This window comes from Castor canadensis, chromosome 2 (assembly GCF_047511655.1).
Source record: "Castor canadensis chromosome 2, mCasCan1.hap1v2, whole genome shotgun sequence".
Classification (NCBI taxonomy): Eukaryota; Metazoa; Chordata; class Mammalia; order Rodentia; family Castoridae; genus Castor; species Castor canadensis.
The window spans coordinates 133427710-133445085 of NC_133387.1; the positions used below are offsets into that span (position 1 = coordinate 133427710).

The following is a 17376-nucleotide window of genomic DNA, read 5'->3' on the forward strand; positions in this document are numbered from 1 at the left end:
GGTGCTCCCTCTGCCCTTTCTTAGAGTCAGAACTTGAGGTGATGGACATTCAGGGCCCGATTCAGTGAATCAATCACGTTCTGTCTCAGGCAGAAAAAAACTATTGAGACCCTCAGGAGAGAGAGGGCTGAGCAATTTCAGAACATCCGTCGGACACGAAGCCTCAGCCCCCAGAAGCAGCAGAGCTTCCTGTTCAACAGGGATCTCCCCAACCGTGAACTCGATTTGCCCAGCAGACGCCGGGAATACTTGCAGCAACTGAGAAAGGATGTCGTGGAGACTACCAGGTAACAATGGACCCAGAACCCTGCAGGGGGCAGGGGCTGGAGTTTCAGCATCCTAGAGGCTCCTCCATGCCTGTGGACACCTGGAGGGGGAGGATATGGGACGCTAGGACAGACAGAAAGAAGGGGATATAGGATATAGGAGGGAATAGAGTGAGGGAAGTTGGGCAAAGAAGAGTCATGGAAAATGATGGCCAGAGGGGCTCTGACCTGCCTTAAAAGTCTGAGAATGGCTGTTCCTTTCTTTTCTGGAAGCCTCTGCTGAGAAGGTAAAATCATGCTCCTGTGCACGAAGGGAGGGTGGTTCTTCAAGAAGGTGATATTGAACCACCTGGGCTGGGCAGGCCAGGGCTGTCACCAGCCATCTTAGAAGGTCTCTTTTAACCCTGTGATCCTGCTAGGAGCCCAGAATCACCATTGAGGTCTGTTCATGCCTCCTCTGACATCGATCTGATGCTGCGGGACTATCAGCGGGCCCGTGAGGAGACCAAAGTGGAGATTGCCCGGGCACGGGAGAGGCTGCGGGAGCGGACTGAGCAGGAGAAGTTGAGGATCCGCCAGCAGATCACCACCCAGCTGCTGAGGGTGCGGCTGTGCCTTCGCCTCAGATGCTGAGTGTGGAGCTAGAGCACATGCAGAAGGGAGTGGGACCCAGCTCAGCGTGGGGCTCAGGGGCTCCTTCTACCCACATCAGACCAGACCCTGCCCTCCTTCCCTCCCTCCAGCATCTGGGACCAAGGGGAGAAGAGGCTTTGGTGGTAGTTGGGTGGGAGGAGGCCATGGGAGGTGGGTGCAGGAGCTGTGAAGGTGGGAGAGGATGGTTGGGGAGGGGATGTGGGGGGTGAAGATGCATGGAAGTTGCTTAATGATGGTCTACACTTCCCAGGAAGAGGAAAAACTACACTCCCTGGTCAACTCCAGCTCCCTGTGCTCTAGCTCCAATGGAAGCCTCTCTTCTGGTGTCACTTCTGGTTACAACAGCAGTCCAGCCTTGTCAGGCCAGCTTCCGTCCCCAGAGGGTGTGGTGAGTGGCAGAGATGTTGGGAACAGGCCAGGGGCCAGGACTCTGAAATGAGAGTTTGGGTCTTTGGATTTCCCTCTAGGCTCCCCACTCTCCCTCTGTCATTCTTTCAAATACCTTCTCTGCGTTTTGTAGGCACTATTTGAGGATACAGCAGTGAGGACAACTGTTCTTGTCCTTAGACTATTAGTAGGAAAAGCACCAACCTGCTTATTTTATGATTAATTTTCATCACAATAAGTTATTTGGAGAAAGGATGCTAAGCCAGAATAAAATGGGGGTCTGAGCAGGTGTGCAAGGTCAGAGACACCTGAGGACAGTGTGGAAGGAGGAGACATCCCCAGTGCTGGTGCTGAGAGAGATTCAGGCCCAGCAAGTGAGGCCTTGAGGAAGGGAGAGTTTGAGGAGCTGAAGGAGGGCTGGTGTGGCTGGGACATAAAGAGTAAGGAGAGCAAATGACATGAGAGAGGATGAGAGAAGACCAAGGGGTGGAGACTGTCTGAGAACTCAGAGAACAGCTCATGATGTTACTTCCCAAAGAATTAAAAAAAAAAGAAAAGAAAAAACTGCTATAAGTGATAGGAACCTTTTACCTAGGAGAAGAGCATAGTGGGACTAGAAGGGGAGGTAAGTACAGTGCTGGGGATGACCATGGCAAAATGAGTGAGATGTTGAGGGCGTGGTTTAAGTGCAGCCAGTGAAAATGACTGCTTTGCAAGCAACAGAACGAATACAGGACTGGGCAGTGGGTGGGAGTTAGAGGGTGTCATGTGCATTTTTCGGTCTCCCATTTGCCCTCTCTGGAAGCGCTCATCGATCCCCCTTGGTGTCTACTCCCAGGGGGAATGTGCATATGCAGGAATACCATTCATGTGCTTATGCAGGAATACCATTCATGTGCATATGCAGGAATACCATTCATGTGCATATGCAGGAATACCATTCATGTGTAAAGCCTGTGAATAGAAGCATTCTGTTACCCACTTTGTCACTTTGCTTTTTGAGACAGGGTTTCACTACATAGCCCAAACTGGACTGGAAGTCACTATGTAGCCAGTGTCACTTTGCTTTTTTTTCTCCTTAAAAAAGTCTTTTTGGCTGGGCTCCTTGATGTGCACCTGTCATCCTAGCTATGCCAGAGACTGGAATCAGGACTCTCAGTTCCAGGCCAGCCTGGGCAAAAAAGTTAGCTAAACCCCATCTCAACCTGGGGGTGGGGAGCAGCTGGGTATGTCATCCCAGCGATGGCAGGAATCCCAAATAGGAGAAATGTAGTCCAGGCAAGCCTGAGCAAAAACCAAGACCCTATCTTCAAAATAACTAGTGCAAAAAACAAAAACAAAAAACATGAAAAAATAACCAAAGCAAAAAGAGCTGGAGGTATGGCTCAAGCATGAGAGTGCCTGCTTTGCAAGTGCCAAGCCCTGAGTTCAAACCCTCGTACTGCCAAAAAAACCCCAAAACTTTAGGATTTCATTGCATATCAGTAAATCTAGTGCTAAATTCTTTTTAATAGCTGAATAGCGTTTCTTCCTCATTTACTGCTTTTTTAAAAAGTGTGATGTTTTGTACAGAACCGGCAAGAAATATGAACATACCTTTTTAAAAAATAAAGGTATACTAGGAAATGCTTATCCCTGACCCAGGCCACTGGTTCTTCTCCCTCTGTTCACCCAAAGAAAGCAGTGTGGATTTTCCAGTGTATCTTCCCAGAGGTCTTTATGCATACAAAATGAGACATGCTATGCTTTTTTCACACAGTGTGTCTTAGAACTCTTTCTACTTAAATATGTGGGGAGTTTTCTGCCTTGTACAGATGTGCTGTAATTCGTTTAATCCTGCAGTGTGGGTTGTTATCAGTCTTTTGCTGTTATCAACACTACAACGAAGAGCTTTGTGCATGTGTCATTTTGTATATGTACAAATATATCTGTGGGATGCAGTCTCAGAAGTAAATTTGTACACAGAGTATATGCGTTTGAAATTTTGATGCATTTTGACCAACTTTCCCCTCCAGATGTGCTAATTTATACACTCACCAGCAATGGCAAGTCTGGAATCTACCTTTCCCCACAGTCTTACCAACAGGTTATCAGTGTATGCGTGTGGGGGGGTGGGGGCGTTGCTAAAAAAAGGTACCTAATTTTTCTCATATACTTTCAAATATTAAGCATAACAAAATACTTTATTCATTTTTCCATGAGCCATTGCTTATATTCTTTGCTCCTTTCTTTTTCACTTTTCTCTCTTTCTTTCTTTTTGGTAGTACTGGGATTTAAACTCAGGGCCTTGAGCTTGCTAGGCCGGCACTCTACCACTTGAGCCATGTCCTCAGTCCTTTTTTTTTTTTCTTACTAGTTTTTGAGAGCTCTTTATATATTAGGAAGACTAGCCCTTTACCTGATAGGAATTCCAAATGTTTTTTTCCAGTACTTCATACTCTTTTGACTTTATTTTTCTTGTGGTCATTCATAAAAATTTACTTACCAGTTTTTTTCTTACAATGTCTGGGTTGTAAAGAATAACTAGAGCCACCACGTCCATTCCACATTATGTACCGAATTTTTCCCGTGGTTTCTTGTGGAACCGCTGTGATTTTATTTTTCTTGTCTAAAAGTTCCATTTGGAATTACTTTATATGTAGTATGAGATGTGGATCCTTTTTATGCTTCCCAGCAGCTGTCAGTTGACCTGGAGACTTGTTGGACCATCTTTGTATCACCAGTTAAGGTGTCCCCTTACCTTCTGAATGACCAGGGGAAGCACCAGCTTCCCCTCCATCCTCATCTCCTCTTCCAGACCATTCATTCTGTTTGTTTTTGATATGAAATTTATCATTAGCTTTTCTAGTTCAATACAAAAACTAGTTAGTTTTTTAGTGGGACCATGTTAAATTCATGGAACAGCCTAGGCAGTAACCATATCTCACCCTGTGGAATTTCCTAACCAAGGACACAGTAGTTTCAAGCCATCTTTTCAAGTTTTCTTCATGGCTCTCACATTTCTTGTCAGATTCAGATTTATTCCTAAATGTCATAGCTTTTTTGTTACTATTTTTTAATGTCTTATTTATTGTGCTAGAGCCAGGTTATGCTGGTTTTAGGAGAAATGATTATTAAGATCTTTTTAAATCTTCAGGCTTTTTTTTTTTTCTTTTTGGTGGGACTAGAGTTTGAACCCAGAGCTTTGAGGAGGCTCACCTCTCTCCAGTCCATGTTGCTCTGATTAGTTTGGATATGGGGGTCTCAAGAAATGTTTTCCTGGGCTGGCCTTGAACCTTGATCTTCCCAATCTCAGCTTCCCAAGGAGCTGGGATTAAAGGCAGGAGTCACTGGCACCCAGCTTTCATTGCTACTGTCTTCTACCTGCTGACTTCTGTGCATTAATTGTATCATCTATATTGGTTTTTGGTCATCTCTAGATCTGTACTGTCTGTTCTTTCAATTTACTTAAATTAGTTACAATGAAAATCTTGGTTATTTATAATTAATACGCATTATGCCGCTTAATGGGATTCCAAGTGATTTCTGACATGCATACAGCGTGTACCTGATCATGTCCATCCCCCTTCTACTCTCTTCCCCCTTCCTGTCCCCAGTAATGATTCTTCCACTTTCAGATCGCTTTTTTTCTTTGTTTCCATATGTGAGAAAGAATGTGTGATGCTTGTCTTTCTGTGCCCGCTTTATTTTGTCTCACAAGATTCTTCCAGTTCTGTCCGTCTTGCTTCAGGTGACAGGGTTTCAAGTCGTCTTTATATATTTCCCTGATTCACTGTTGACAGGCACCTAGGCTGGTCCCATATCTTAGCTGTTGGGACTAGTGCCACAGTAAACATGGGCACACAGGTGTCTCTTTTATAAGCTGATTTCATTTCTTGGGATATATACACAGGAAGCTGTATGTATCCATATACACCTATGGATCCATATAGTGGATCTAATTTTAGCATTTGAGGACCCTCCTACTGTTCTGGTGGCTGTACTAATTTGTGTTCCCACCACAGTTTAGAGTTCCTTTTCACCACATCCTCACCAGCACTTATTTTTTTTAATAGGCATTCTAACCATGTTGAAATGGAATCATTGCATGTTTGTTGTGTTTGGTTTTGTTTTGTTTTTTTTTGTTTTTTTGATAGCACTAGAGTTTGAATCCAGGACATTGTGCTTGTTAGGCAGGTGCTCTGACACTTGAGCCACGTATACCCTTAGCCCTTTTTTTTGTTGTTGTCATTTTTTTAGATAGGATCTAGGATTTTTGCCTGGGGTCAACCTTGTACAGCAATCCCCCTACCAATATCTTCCAGATAACTTGGATTACAGGCACAGGCCACCATGCCTATTGTTGGTTGAGAGGGAGTCTGACTAACTTTTTGCCTGGGCTGACCTCAAACCATAATTCTCCTAATATCTGCCTACCAAGTAGCTGGGATTACAGGCATGAGCCACAAAGCATAAAGGATTTATTTTGGCAAGATCTGTGAAATGGGCCTCTGATGTAATGTTTTTTGTGCTCAGCTATCTCAGCATTATTTATTAATTTATGATTATAATTGGAAGTCATCGATGTAGCACTGGAAACAGATGAGATCATCGAGGCATATATTATGGAGTAGAGAAGTAGGGCCTTGGCCTGAATCTTGAAACAATCCCAAAATGTTTTATGGCTGGAGAAGAGGAATCATCAACACCTGGGAAGGGAGCAGATTGCTGGGGAGGAGGAGCCCGAGGCTCAGTGACCAGGAGGGACTACAGCTGAAGTTATTCCCCCCATCCCAGCCCCATGGTATCCTGGACCTAGGTGATTGCTGTTTGGACAGGTGTGAGGGCAAACACTAGATGCAGGCGGGGATGGAAGTGAGAGAGAGGCAGAACACTGGGTTCTGAAAGCTTATCTGTGGGGGTGTGGGGGATGTTTGCATGCTTAAATGTTAATAGCAAGTACCCAGGGAAGAGGTGAGGAGAGAGTCAGTAGTGAAAGGTTTCCAATAGGGTGGCCTGAGATCTCAAGGGCTTGCTGTGTGTTGTAGCAGGAGGGATAGAGGTGAGGAAGAAGGTTGAGCTGTTTTTGTTCACCCCTTCTCTTGTCTTCACAGAAGCCATAGGTTAGGAAGCAATGGACAGAGGTGGCTTGTGGTTGCCTCTTAGGTCCCGCAGAGGGTAGGCCATGTTGTTGAGAAGCTAGCTGAGAAGCAGATGCAGAGGACCGACCCCATCTGGCCCAGAACAGGACCTCTGGAAGAGCTGCCACATCCAGGCAGTGGCCAAAGATTCAGCCTTTCTTCCCCATTCACCTCCCTCTGTGGCTTTTTTATCTACACTGACTCCCCTCCTGTGTTGGCTCCCTTGCTGTGGCCACCATGGATCTCCCACCCACTGATTCCTGAGGTTGGCAGGCTGGCAGAATGCCCAGTACTCAAGATCTGGTTCTTCTGCTTCCTGTTGGGACTGGTCTGCACAGTCTTTAAGCCCATGGCCTGGAGGGAGAGGACATTTTCCCAGCGGTTCTCCGCTGCTGACCTCATGGGAGCATCCAGCATCCTGTAATCCTGACAGGGAAGGTCTTGATGAAGCCAGTACAGGGGAAGCCATTAAGCAGTCAGAGATAATTCTGTGCCTGCTTTTGCGTTAGGTTCTGAGCATTCTCTCTTTTGCAGGGGGACTCAAACTCCTCGGATCCCAGAGACACCTGGATAGGGGATGGGCGGAGCCGCTCTGCAGTGAGGAATAGTCACCTGTATGTGGCAGGGACTGTCTGGAGGAGCTCTGCTTACAGTGAGTGGAGGAGTGCCAGGGGCATCCATACCTGTCCAGTCCCTGGTGGGAAGCTGTTGCTGTCCCCAGGCCCTGCCGTTTACTGCCAGCTTAGAGCCTTCACCTGTTCCTTGTAGGCTACAGAGCCTCGCTGGGCAGCTGCTGCTCTCCCTCCAGCCTGTCCAGCTTGGGGACCTGTTTCTCCTCCTCCTACCAGGATTTGGCCAAGCACATTGTGGACACCACCATGGCTGATGTGAGTCACTGCTCCTACTCATCCCTAGCCAAACCTCTGCTTGGTGGGAGGGGAGAGGAAAGGAGCCAGGCAGATTAGGGCCACCAAAGCTTGTGCCCTTCTTTTGTGGCTCTCCATCTCAACAGAAGGGCATTCAGTGAATGCCAGCCAGATTGACGACCCTGGCAGTGTGGTTTGTACTGTGTCTGTTAACTTGGTCATGGCCACTGTGTCCCCAGGTAATGGCTGCTTGTTCAGAGAATCTGCACAACCTCTTCACCCGCCAGCCGGCAGCTGGCTGGAAGTAAGTTCTGCAGTCGTGGTCCAACCCTGCTGTCCTGTTTGCCTTCTTTTTCCTTTCCCTTCTCTGCCCCAGCTTCCTAGAATTCTGTACCCTGGTTCCTCCTTCATGACTCTGGAACCCACTGTTTACCTTCTCTTTCCACTCCTCGGTGTCCCCCAGCTATCAGGGTGAGGAGCAGGAAGTGCAGCTGTACTACAAGGAGTTTTCTTCTACTCGGCACGGCTTCCTAGGGGCAGGTGTGGTGTCCCAGCCGCTGTCTCACGTGTGGGCAGCTGTGAGTGACCCCACCCTGTGGCCCCTCTACCACAAGCCCATCCAGACAGCAAGGCTGCATCAGCGGGTGACCAACAGCATCAGCCTGGGTAAGCCCAAGGGAGGAAGGCTTCCCTGGGCCTGGTCTCTGGCCAGGGGTCTTGGATAGAGGGCTGGATGCAGCCTTGTTATATGGCTAGGGACTCAGGTTACCTCCAGATTGTTCAACCTGGATCTTTTTGGGTGTGAAATCCCAGAATGAAGGGGGTTCTTTGGCCAGGAGGACTTAGGACTGTCCGTCTGCCCTCCAGTATACCTGGTGTGCGATACCACACTGTGTGCCATGAAGCAGCCGCGGGATTTCTGTTGTGTCTGTGTGGAAGCCAAAGAGGTGCCTACTGTGCTGGTGGTAAAGACATGGGGAGAACTTGGGCATCAGATCTCACTGGGGGTGGGAGGTGGGGGTGCAGAGGGAGATTAGAGCTGGGGCCAGGGCAGGGGTGGCTCAAAGGCTGGCCCACTGTTGCCTTTCACCTTTCACATTTCTGACCACACTTAAGCACATCACTGTTTTGTCTTTGACAGTCAGGACTCACATCTATCTCTGTCCCCAGGGACAATTGTCTGTCATGGCAGCTCAGTCTGTATATGACACGTCCATGCCAAGACCCAGCAGAAATATGGTTCGAGGGGAGATCCTGCCCAGTGCCTGGATCCTGCAGCCTGTCACCATAGAAGGGAAGGAAATCACCAGAGTCATCTTCTTGGCCCAGGTGATATGGCCCTTGCAGGCTGCCTCACAGTGCACTTGGGATCTTTATAGCTGTGCAATACCCTTCAGTGGCCAGGCCCTTTGGCCTGAGAGCCAGACTCAGGCTTGTTGGACTCGCAGCAGGGGAACTAGAGAGAGGAATGAAATAGTTTATCAGCCCTTCTGACGCTGCCAGTGTCAGAGACATAGCAGCCAATATCCTGTGGCTTAGCCAGGGTCCCCTGCAAGGTAAAAGCAGCAGCCTTGGTCGAGCAGAATCATTGTTTACCCATTTATGCTCCCCGTCCCTGACTTAAACTTTGTCACTGCCCAGGGCTGCAGACATCAGCCTGTGTGGACTGGAGCAAGCTTGGCACCTTCACTTCTTCCTTCTGTGCTTTCAGGTGGAGCTGGGCGCGCCAGGCTTCCCCCCTCACCTCCTGAGCTCCTTTGTCAAGCAGCAGCCGCTGGTCGTGGCCAAGCTGGCTTCCTTCCTTGGTAGTTAGCATTGCAATGGAGATGCTGCTGAGATGCTGGCCCAGGATTTCCCAGACATTACAGCCACTCTCTACTGTCTGCATCCAGGTGACCCAGATGGCACTAGCCTAGGGTTGCCAGCAAAACCCGGTTAGTACTTGGGTCACCTCTAGCACCTCTGCAGAGCCAGCACCCTGAAGTCCTGGCCCTGGCTATCCCGGGATGAATGCTCAACTCGCCTTTTGGATTTCTCACCTTTATTTCCCATCTCTGGGGCTCTGTGGCCCATGAGCTACTCAGGACTGGAGTGAGGCACAGCCAGCAGAGCTGGGGACTGTAGTGCTTTGGCAAGGCTCCTCCTCGCAAGCAAGCATTAGCCAGGACTTCTCTGGATCTGCTTCCAGCATTCAGCTTCACTGTGTGATGGAGTGGCAAAAAGGACCAAACCAGAAAAAGGTCTTAAAAAAAAATATAGCTATACGAACCAGAACCGATTCAGAATCTTTTTCTCCCTGTTGAATGTTTGCAAAATGCTTTACTTGCTTTTGTTCTTCTTGCCTTTCCTTGCCCAGAGAGGACACCTGGGTCTTGCACCAGAGTCAGGGGTGCTGAGTGCTGGTGTGGAGCAGTGAAGTGAGAGACCGCTGTGTAAGCAGGTGGGACAAATGTGGGGTCACAGGCAGGGGCCTGGCTTTTTGAGGACCTTTAGTGGGTTGAGGCAGCCAGATGCTGGCTGCTCACAAAGCAACATGGATTTCAGAGATTAAAAATTGACCTCTGGCTGGGTGGTGGTGGCTCACGCCTATAATCCTAGCTACTCAGGAGGCAGAGGTCAGGACTGTGGTTCAAAGCTAACACATAGTTCTCGAGATCCTATCTTGAAAAAACCCATCACAAAAAAGGGCTGGCAGTGGCTCAGGGGTAAGAACACCTGCCTAGTAAGCGTGAGGCCCTGCGTTCAGACCACAGTGCTGCCAAAAAAACCCCTCTGAAGAGATAAGTGATTCATTAATGGGAACCTCACCGGCCTCTGGCGCACTTGGAATGCCTATCCTAGCAGGGGGTGCAGAGGGCATTCAATTCTTGTACCTGAGCCTGGCTTACCTTACATGCTGAAGATTCTGTGTGTTCATCTGGAAGCAGTAGGGGTGAGAGAACTTCCCATCTGTAGCTCTGTTGCCCCGCTGCCCCAAATCTTTGTTGGAAGAAGGTATCACACGGGGACTGAGAATGTGTCAATGTGTGGTCACAAGGGCAAGTTTCTGTAGAACAAGCAAGGATTTTGCTGAAAGTTTGCAGGATTTGTTTTCTTTTTCTCTTACCTCAGATTATTTGTATTACTGATTGAAGGTTTTAAAACTTGCTTCTAAACTTATTTTTCTGGTTAATTTTTGGTAACATGATATATTTAACACCCTAGTTTATATACTCCCACCTCTTCTCATATAAATCTCTAGCTAAGACTGTTGACTGAAAAGGTCAAGACACTTGCAAAAGTCCTGTGTGTACTTTTTTTTTTTTCCTCCATTCTTTTTTTTTTTTTTTCATTTTTCTTTTATTATTCATATGTGCATACAAGGCTTGGTTCATTTCTCCCCCCTGCCCCCACCCCCTCCCTCTCCCCCCCTCAATACCCAGCAGAAACTATTTTGCCCTTATTTCTAATTTTGTTGTAGAGAGAGTATAAGCATTAATAGGAAGGAACAAGGGTTTTTGCTGGTTGAGATAAGGATAGCTATACAGGGAGTTGACTCACATTAATTTCCTGTGCGTGGGTGTTACCTTCTAGGTTAATTCTTTTTAATCTAATCTTTTCTCTAGTTCCTGGTCCCCTTTTCCTATTGGCCTCAGTTGCTTTAAGGTATCTGCTTTAGTTTCTCTGCGTTAAGGGCAACAAATGCTAGCTAATTTTTTAGGTGTCTTACCTATCCTCACCCCTCCCTTGTGTGCTCTCGCTTTTATCATGTGCTCATAGTCCAATCCCCTTGTTGTGTTTGCCCTTGATCTAATGTCCACATATGAGGGAGAACATACGATTTTTGGTCTTTTGAGCCAGGCTAACCTCACTCAGAATGATGTTCTCCAATTCCATCCGTTTACCAGCGAATGATAACATTTTGTTCTTCTTCATGGCTGCATAAAATTCCATTGTGTATAGATACCACATTTTCTTAATCCATTCGTCAGTGCTGGGGCATCTTGGCTGTTTCCATAGCTTGGCTATTGTGAATAGTGCCGCAATAAACATGGATGTGCAGATGCCTCTGGAGTAACAGTCTTTTGGGTATATCCCCAAGAGTGGTATTGCTGGATCAAATGGTAGATCGATGTCTAGCTTTTTAAGTAGCCTCCAAATTTTTTTCCAGAGTGGTTGTACTAGTCTACATTCCCACCAACAGTGTAAGAGGGTTCCTTTTTCCCCCGCATCCTCGCCAACACCTGTTGTTGGTGGTGTTGCTGATGATGGCTATTCTAACAGGGGTGAGGTGGAATCTTAGCGTGGTTTTAATTTGCATTTCCTTTATTGCTAGAGATGGTGAGCATTTTTTCATGTGTTTTCTGGCCATTTGAATTTCTTCTTTTGAGAAAGTTCTGTTTAGTTCACTTGCCCATTTCTTTATTGGTTCATTAGTTTTGGGAGAATTTAGTTTTTTAAGTTCCCTGTATATTCTGGTTATCAGTCCTTTGTCTGATGTATAGTTGGCAAATATTTTCTCCCACTCTGTGGGTGTTCTCTTCAGTTTAGAGACCATTTCTTTTGATGAACAGAAGCTTTTTAGTTTTATGAGGTCCCATTTATCTATGCTATCTCTTAGTTGCTGAGCTGCTGGGGTTTCATTGAGAAAGTTCTTACCTATATCTACTAACTCCAGAGTATTTCCTACTCTTTCTTGTATCAACTTAAGAGTTTGGGGTCTGATATTAAGATCCTTGATCCATTTTGAGTTAATCTTGGTATAGGGTGATATACATGGATCTAGTTTCAGTTTTTTGCAGACTGCTAACCAGTTTTCCCAGCAGTTTTTGTTGAAGAGGCTGCTATTTCTCCATCGTATATTTTTAGCTCCTTTGTCAAAGATAAGTTGCTTATAGTTGTGTGGCTTCATATCTGGATCCTCTATTCTGTTCCACTGGTCTTCATGTCTGTTTTTGTGCCAGTACCATGCTGTTTTTATTGTTATTGCTTTGTAATATAGTTTGAAGTCAGGTATTGTGATACCTCCTGCATTGTTCTTTTGACTGAGTATTGCCTTGGCTATTCGTGGCCTCTTGTGTTTCCATATAAATTTAACAGTAGATTTTTCAATCTCTTTAATGAATGTCATTGGAATTTTGATGGGAATTGCATTAAACATGTAGATTACTTTTGGGAGTATCGACATTTTTACTATGTTGATTCTACCAATCCATGAGCATGGGAGATCTCTCCACTTTCTATAGTCTTCCTCAATCTCTTTCTTCAGAAGTGTATAGTTTTCCTTGTAGAGGTCTTTCACATCTTTTGTTAGGTTTACACCTAGGTATTTGATTTTGTTTGAGGCTATTGTAAATGGAATTGTTTTCATACATTCTTTTTCAGTTTGCTCATTGTTAGTGTATAGAAATGCTAATGATTTTTCTATGTTGATTTTATATCCTGCTACCTTGCTATAGCTATTGATGATGTCTACAAGCTTCTGAGTAGAGTTTTTTGGGTCTTTAAGTTATAGGATCATGTCATCTGCAAATAGGGATATTTTGACAGTTTCTTTACCTATTTGTTTTCCTTTTATTCCTTCTTCTTGCCTAATTGCTCTGGCTAGGAATTCCAGTACTATGTTGAATAGGAGTGGAGATAGTGGGCATCTTGTCTGGTTCCTGATTTTAGAGGGAATGGTTTTAATTTTTCTCCGTTAAGTATAATGCTGGCTGTAGGTTTGTCATATATAGCTTTTATAATGTTGAGGAACTTTCCTTCTATTCCTAGTTTTCTTAGAGCTTTTATCATGAAATGATGTTGGATCTTATCAAAGGCTTTTTCTGCATCTATTGAGATGATCAAGTGGTTTTTGTCTTTGCTTCTGTTAATGTGGTTTATTACGTTTATTGATTTTCGTATGTTGAACCACCCCTGCATCCCTGGGATGAAGCCTACCTGGTCGTGGTGAATAATCTTTTTGATGTGTTGCTGAATTCGGTTTGCCATTATTTTGTTGAGGATTTTTGCATCAATGTTCATTAAGGAGATTGGCCTATAGTTCTCCTTTTTGGAGGTGTCTTTGCCTGGTTTTGGGATAAGTGTAATACTGGCTTCATAAAATGTGTTTGGCAGTTTTCCTTCCCTTTCTATTTCATGGAACAGTTTAAGGAGGGTTGGTATCAGTTCTTCTTTAAAGGTCTGATAGAATTCAGCAGAGAATCCATCAGGTCCTGGACTTTTCTTTTTGGGGAGACTCTTGATTGCTGCTTCAATTTCATTTTGTGTTATAGGTCTATTCAGGTGATTAATTTCCTCTTGGTTCAGTTTTGGATGATCATATGTATCTAGAAATCTGTCCATTTCGTTAAGATTTTCAAATTTATTTGAATATAGGTTCTCAAAGTAGTCTCTGATGATTTCCTGGACTTCCATGGTGTTTGTTGTTATCTCCCCTTTTGCATTCCTAATTCTACTAATTTGGGTTTTTTCTCTCCTCATTTTAGTCAGGTTTGCCAGGGGTGTATCGATCTTGTTTATTTTTTCAAAGAACCAACTTTTTGTTTCATTAATTCTTTGTATGGTTTTTTGGTTTCTATTTCGTTGATTTCAGCTCTTATTTTTATTATTTCTCTCCTTCTATTTGTTTTGGGATTTGCTTGTTCTTGTTTTTCTAGGAGTTTGAGATGTATCATTAGGTCATTGATTTGGGATCTTTCAATCTTTTTAATATATGCACTCATGGCTATAAACTTTCCTCTCAAGACTGCCTTAGCTGTGTCCCATAGGTTCTGGTAGGTTGTGTTTTCATTTTCATTGACTTCCAGGAACTTTTTAATTTCCTCTTTTATTGCATCGATGATCCATTCTTCATTAAGTAATGAGTTATTTAGTTTCCAGCTGTTTGCATGTTTTTTGTCTTTTGTTTTTGAGTTCTACTTTTACTGCATTGTGGTCAGATAGTATGCACAGTATTATTTCTATTTTCTTATATTTGCTGAGGCTTGCTTTGTGCCCTAGGATATGATCTATTTTGGAGAAGGTTCCATGGGCTGCTGAGAAGAATGTATATTGTGTAGAGGTTGGATGAAATGTTCTGTAGACATCTACTAGGTCCACTTGATCTATTGCATATTTTAGATCTTGGATTTCTTTATTGAGTTTTTGTTTGGATGACCTATCTATTGATGATAATGGAGTGTTAAAGTCTCCCACAACCACTGTGTTGGTGTTTATATATGCTTTTAGGTCTTTCAGGGTATGTTTGATGAAATTGGGTGCGTTGACATTGGGGGCATACAGATTGATGATTATTATTTCCTTTTGGTCTATTTCCCCTTTTATTAGTATGGAATGTCCTTCTTTATCTCGTTTGATCAATGTAGGTTTGAAGTCTACTTTGTCAGAGATAAGTATTGCTACTCCTGCTTGTTTTTGGGGGCCATTGGCTTGGTAAATCTTCTTCCAGCCTTTCATCCTAAGCATATGCTTATTTCTGTCGGTGAGATGAGTCTCCTGTAAGCAACAAATTGTTGGATCTTCTTTTTTGATCCATTTTGTCCAACGGTGTCTTTTGATGGGTGAATTAAGTCCATTAACATTAAGCGTTAGTACTGATAGGTATGTGGTGATTCCTGCCATTTAGTTATCTTAGTTGTTTGAAGGTTTGATTGTGTGTACCTAGCTTGATGTTACTCTCTACTGTCTTATCATGGAAGACTTTTATTGCTCCATCTATTTTGAATGTTAGCTTTGCTGGGTAGAGTATCCTGGAGTTGAAGTTATTTTCATTCAGTGCCCGGAAGATCTCACCCCACGCTCTTCTTGCTTTTAATGTTTCTGTTGAGAAGTCTGCTGTGATTTTGATGGGTTTACCTTTGTGTGTTACTTGTTTTTTCTCTCTTACAGCCTTCAATATTCTCTCCTTAGTTTCTGAACTTGTTTTAATGATGATATGTCGTGGAGTAGTTCTATTTTGATCTGGTCTGTTTGGTGTTCTGGAGGCCTCTTGCATTTGTATGGGAATATCTTTCTCTAGATTTGGGAAATTTTCCGTTATTATTTTGTTGAACATATTACGCATTCCCTTCGCTTGCACCTCTTCTCCTTCTTCAATGCCCATGATTCTCAAGTTTCGTCTTTTGATGGAGTCAGTGAGTTCTTGCATTTTCTTTTCACAGGTCTTGAGTTGTTTAATTAATAGTTCTTCGGTTTTTCCTTTAATTACCATTTCATCTTCAAGTTCTGAGATTCTGTCTTCTGTTTGTTCTATTCTGCTGGATTGGCCTTCCGCTTTGTTTTGTAGTTCTGTTTCGTTCTTTTTTCTGAGGTTTTCCATATCCTGGCAGTTTTCTTCTTTATTGTTGTCTATTTTTGTCCTGAGTTCATTTATCCATTTATTCATTGTGTTCTCTCTTTCACTTTGGTGTTTATACAGTGCTTCTATGGTTTCCTTTATTTCTTCTTTTGCTCTTTCAAATTCTCTATTTTTGTTGTCTTGGAATTTCTTGAGTGTCTCCTGTACATTTTGGTTGACCCTATCCAGTATCATCTCTATAAAATTCTCATTGAGTACTTGTAGTATGTCTTCTTTTAAATTATTCTTGTGGGCTTCATTGGGTCCTTTGGCATAGTTTATCTTCATTTTGTTGGAGTCTGGATCTGAGTTTCTGTTCTCTTCCTTCCCCTCTGGTTCCTGTGCTAATTTTTTGCTGTGGGGAAACTGGTTTCCCTGTTTTTTCTGTCTTCCCGTCATTATCCTTGGTGTTGTTACTGTCCCTGTACTGTGTGTAATTAAGTATTTTCTAGCTTGTAATAATAACAATGGTAATATTTAGAATGGAAGAGTGAGCTGAGATGGAAAGCAAGAGGTTAAAGAAAAGGGGAAAACAAATATACAGACAAGAGGGAGAAAGCAGAACAAGGTATCAGACAAGAGAGTTTCAAAGGTATAAACAGGGAGTGTTAGTGTACTAATTGACAGTAAGCTGAACAAACATTAGAGAGACAGAGAGAGGATTGAAAATCAAAGATAAAAAAATAAGTAAATGAAAGTAATATCTATATATAAAAATGAATTAAAATAAAATGGAAAATAGAAAATTAAAAAAAAAAAACAAACCCAAAAAACTTCCAAGTTTATATGCAATGCAGTTTCAGTCTTAATAATTTGGGTGTCCATCTCAATCTCCAGTCCTGGAGTTGGTGCCTCAGATGTTGTTCTGTAGTTGTCTCATCAAAGGGGATGCATAAAGTAGAACTACACACACACACACACACACACACACAAAAAGAAAGCCCCACCAAGTGTCCCCAGTTCAAATGCAATACAGTTTCAGTAAGTTTTTCGGCTTGCAGGTGTAATTCGGTTGTTCTCTCATCAAAGGTAGGGAGAAAAAGAAAAAAAAGCGTCTGGAGGCAGTTCTGAGAGTGGTATCTGCAGCTGTGGCTTGCCTGCCTGCTGCTCTCAGCCTGTAGCTGGCGGCATTATTTATGCAGATCTCTGGGGTGAGCTAGCACTCATCTGGTCCCACAGGCTTTGTTTGCTCAGAGTTCTCCTGTGCGGGAGCCTCTGCTACAGGCTTTCCCCTTTCCAAGCACTGGGAAAGGTGACACTGCCCGCTTTGTAAGGCCTGCGTGTTTATTTACAGTTCATGTGGGAGGTGGGTCTTCCCCCCTCTCCTCTGAAGTTTTCCTCCCACTGCCACTTTTAGAAGCTTTCCTGCTCCTGCTGGCCACCATGTTTATTTACAGTTCACGTGGGAAGTGGGTCTTCCCTCCTCTCACAAGCTTCCCCACTCCTGGTTGCTGGGCACGCGCCCCGCTCCCGCCAGAGGCTCTCCGGCCTGCCCGGCTTGTTTATTTACAGTCCCGGGAAGGGTTCCCTTTCCCCAATCTTCAGCACTCAGGGCGCCCCACTCTCTTTCCAGCGTGTCTTAATTGTTCTTATTGCTTATTACTCAGTTTCTCTTTTTTTCCCGGGTGGAGGTCAGTCTGTCCAGGGGGCTATGCTGCTCTGGCCCAGGCTTGTCTGTGGGGCTACCGCGGTACCGCGAAGCTCACCTGGTCCGTGTCTTCCCAAGCCGAATGGGCGCCGGCCACTGGCGGCCCCGGGGGCCCTCC

At 44.4% G+C, this 17376-nt stretch overlaps 1 protein-coding gene across 11 annotated transcripts in view; it reads left to right on the forward strand.

The window, feature by feature from the left end:
* Stard9 (StAR related lipid transfer domain containing 9) overlaps window positions 1-10236 on the forward strand; it is a 108030-nt gene extending 97794 nt beyond the window's left edge. For 7 of the 11 annotated variants that reach the window (XM_074065756.1, XM_074065758.1, XM_074065764.1 and 4 more), the window contains 10 exons: window positions 90-287; window positions 686-869; window positions 1171-1308; window positions 6962-7079; window positions 7196-7314; window positions 7533-7597; window positions 7757-7959; window positions 8161-8258; window positions 8464-8622; window positions 9005-10236. In XM_074065756.1, the coding sequence (XP_073921857.1) occupies window positions 90-287; window positions 686-869; window positions 1171-1308; window positions 6962-7079; window positions 7196-7314; window positions 7533-7597; window positions 7757-7959; window positions 8161-8258; window positions 8464-8622; window positions 9005-9106 (1384 nt within the window). In that variant the 3' untranslated portion in view covers window positions 9107-10236. Of the gene's footprint in view, window positions 1-89; window positions 288-685; window positions 870-1170; window positions 1309-6961; window positions 7080-7195; window positions 7315-7532; window positions 7598-7756; window positions 7960-8160; window positions 8259-8463; window positions 8623-9004 lie in introns of those variants that run through there. The other 4 variants (XM_074065757.1, XM_074065766.1, XM_074065759.1 and 1 more) reach the window with 3 other exon arrangements.
* Window positions 10237-17376: the final 7140 nt, after the last annotated feature.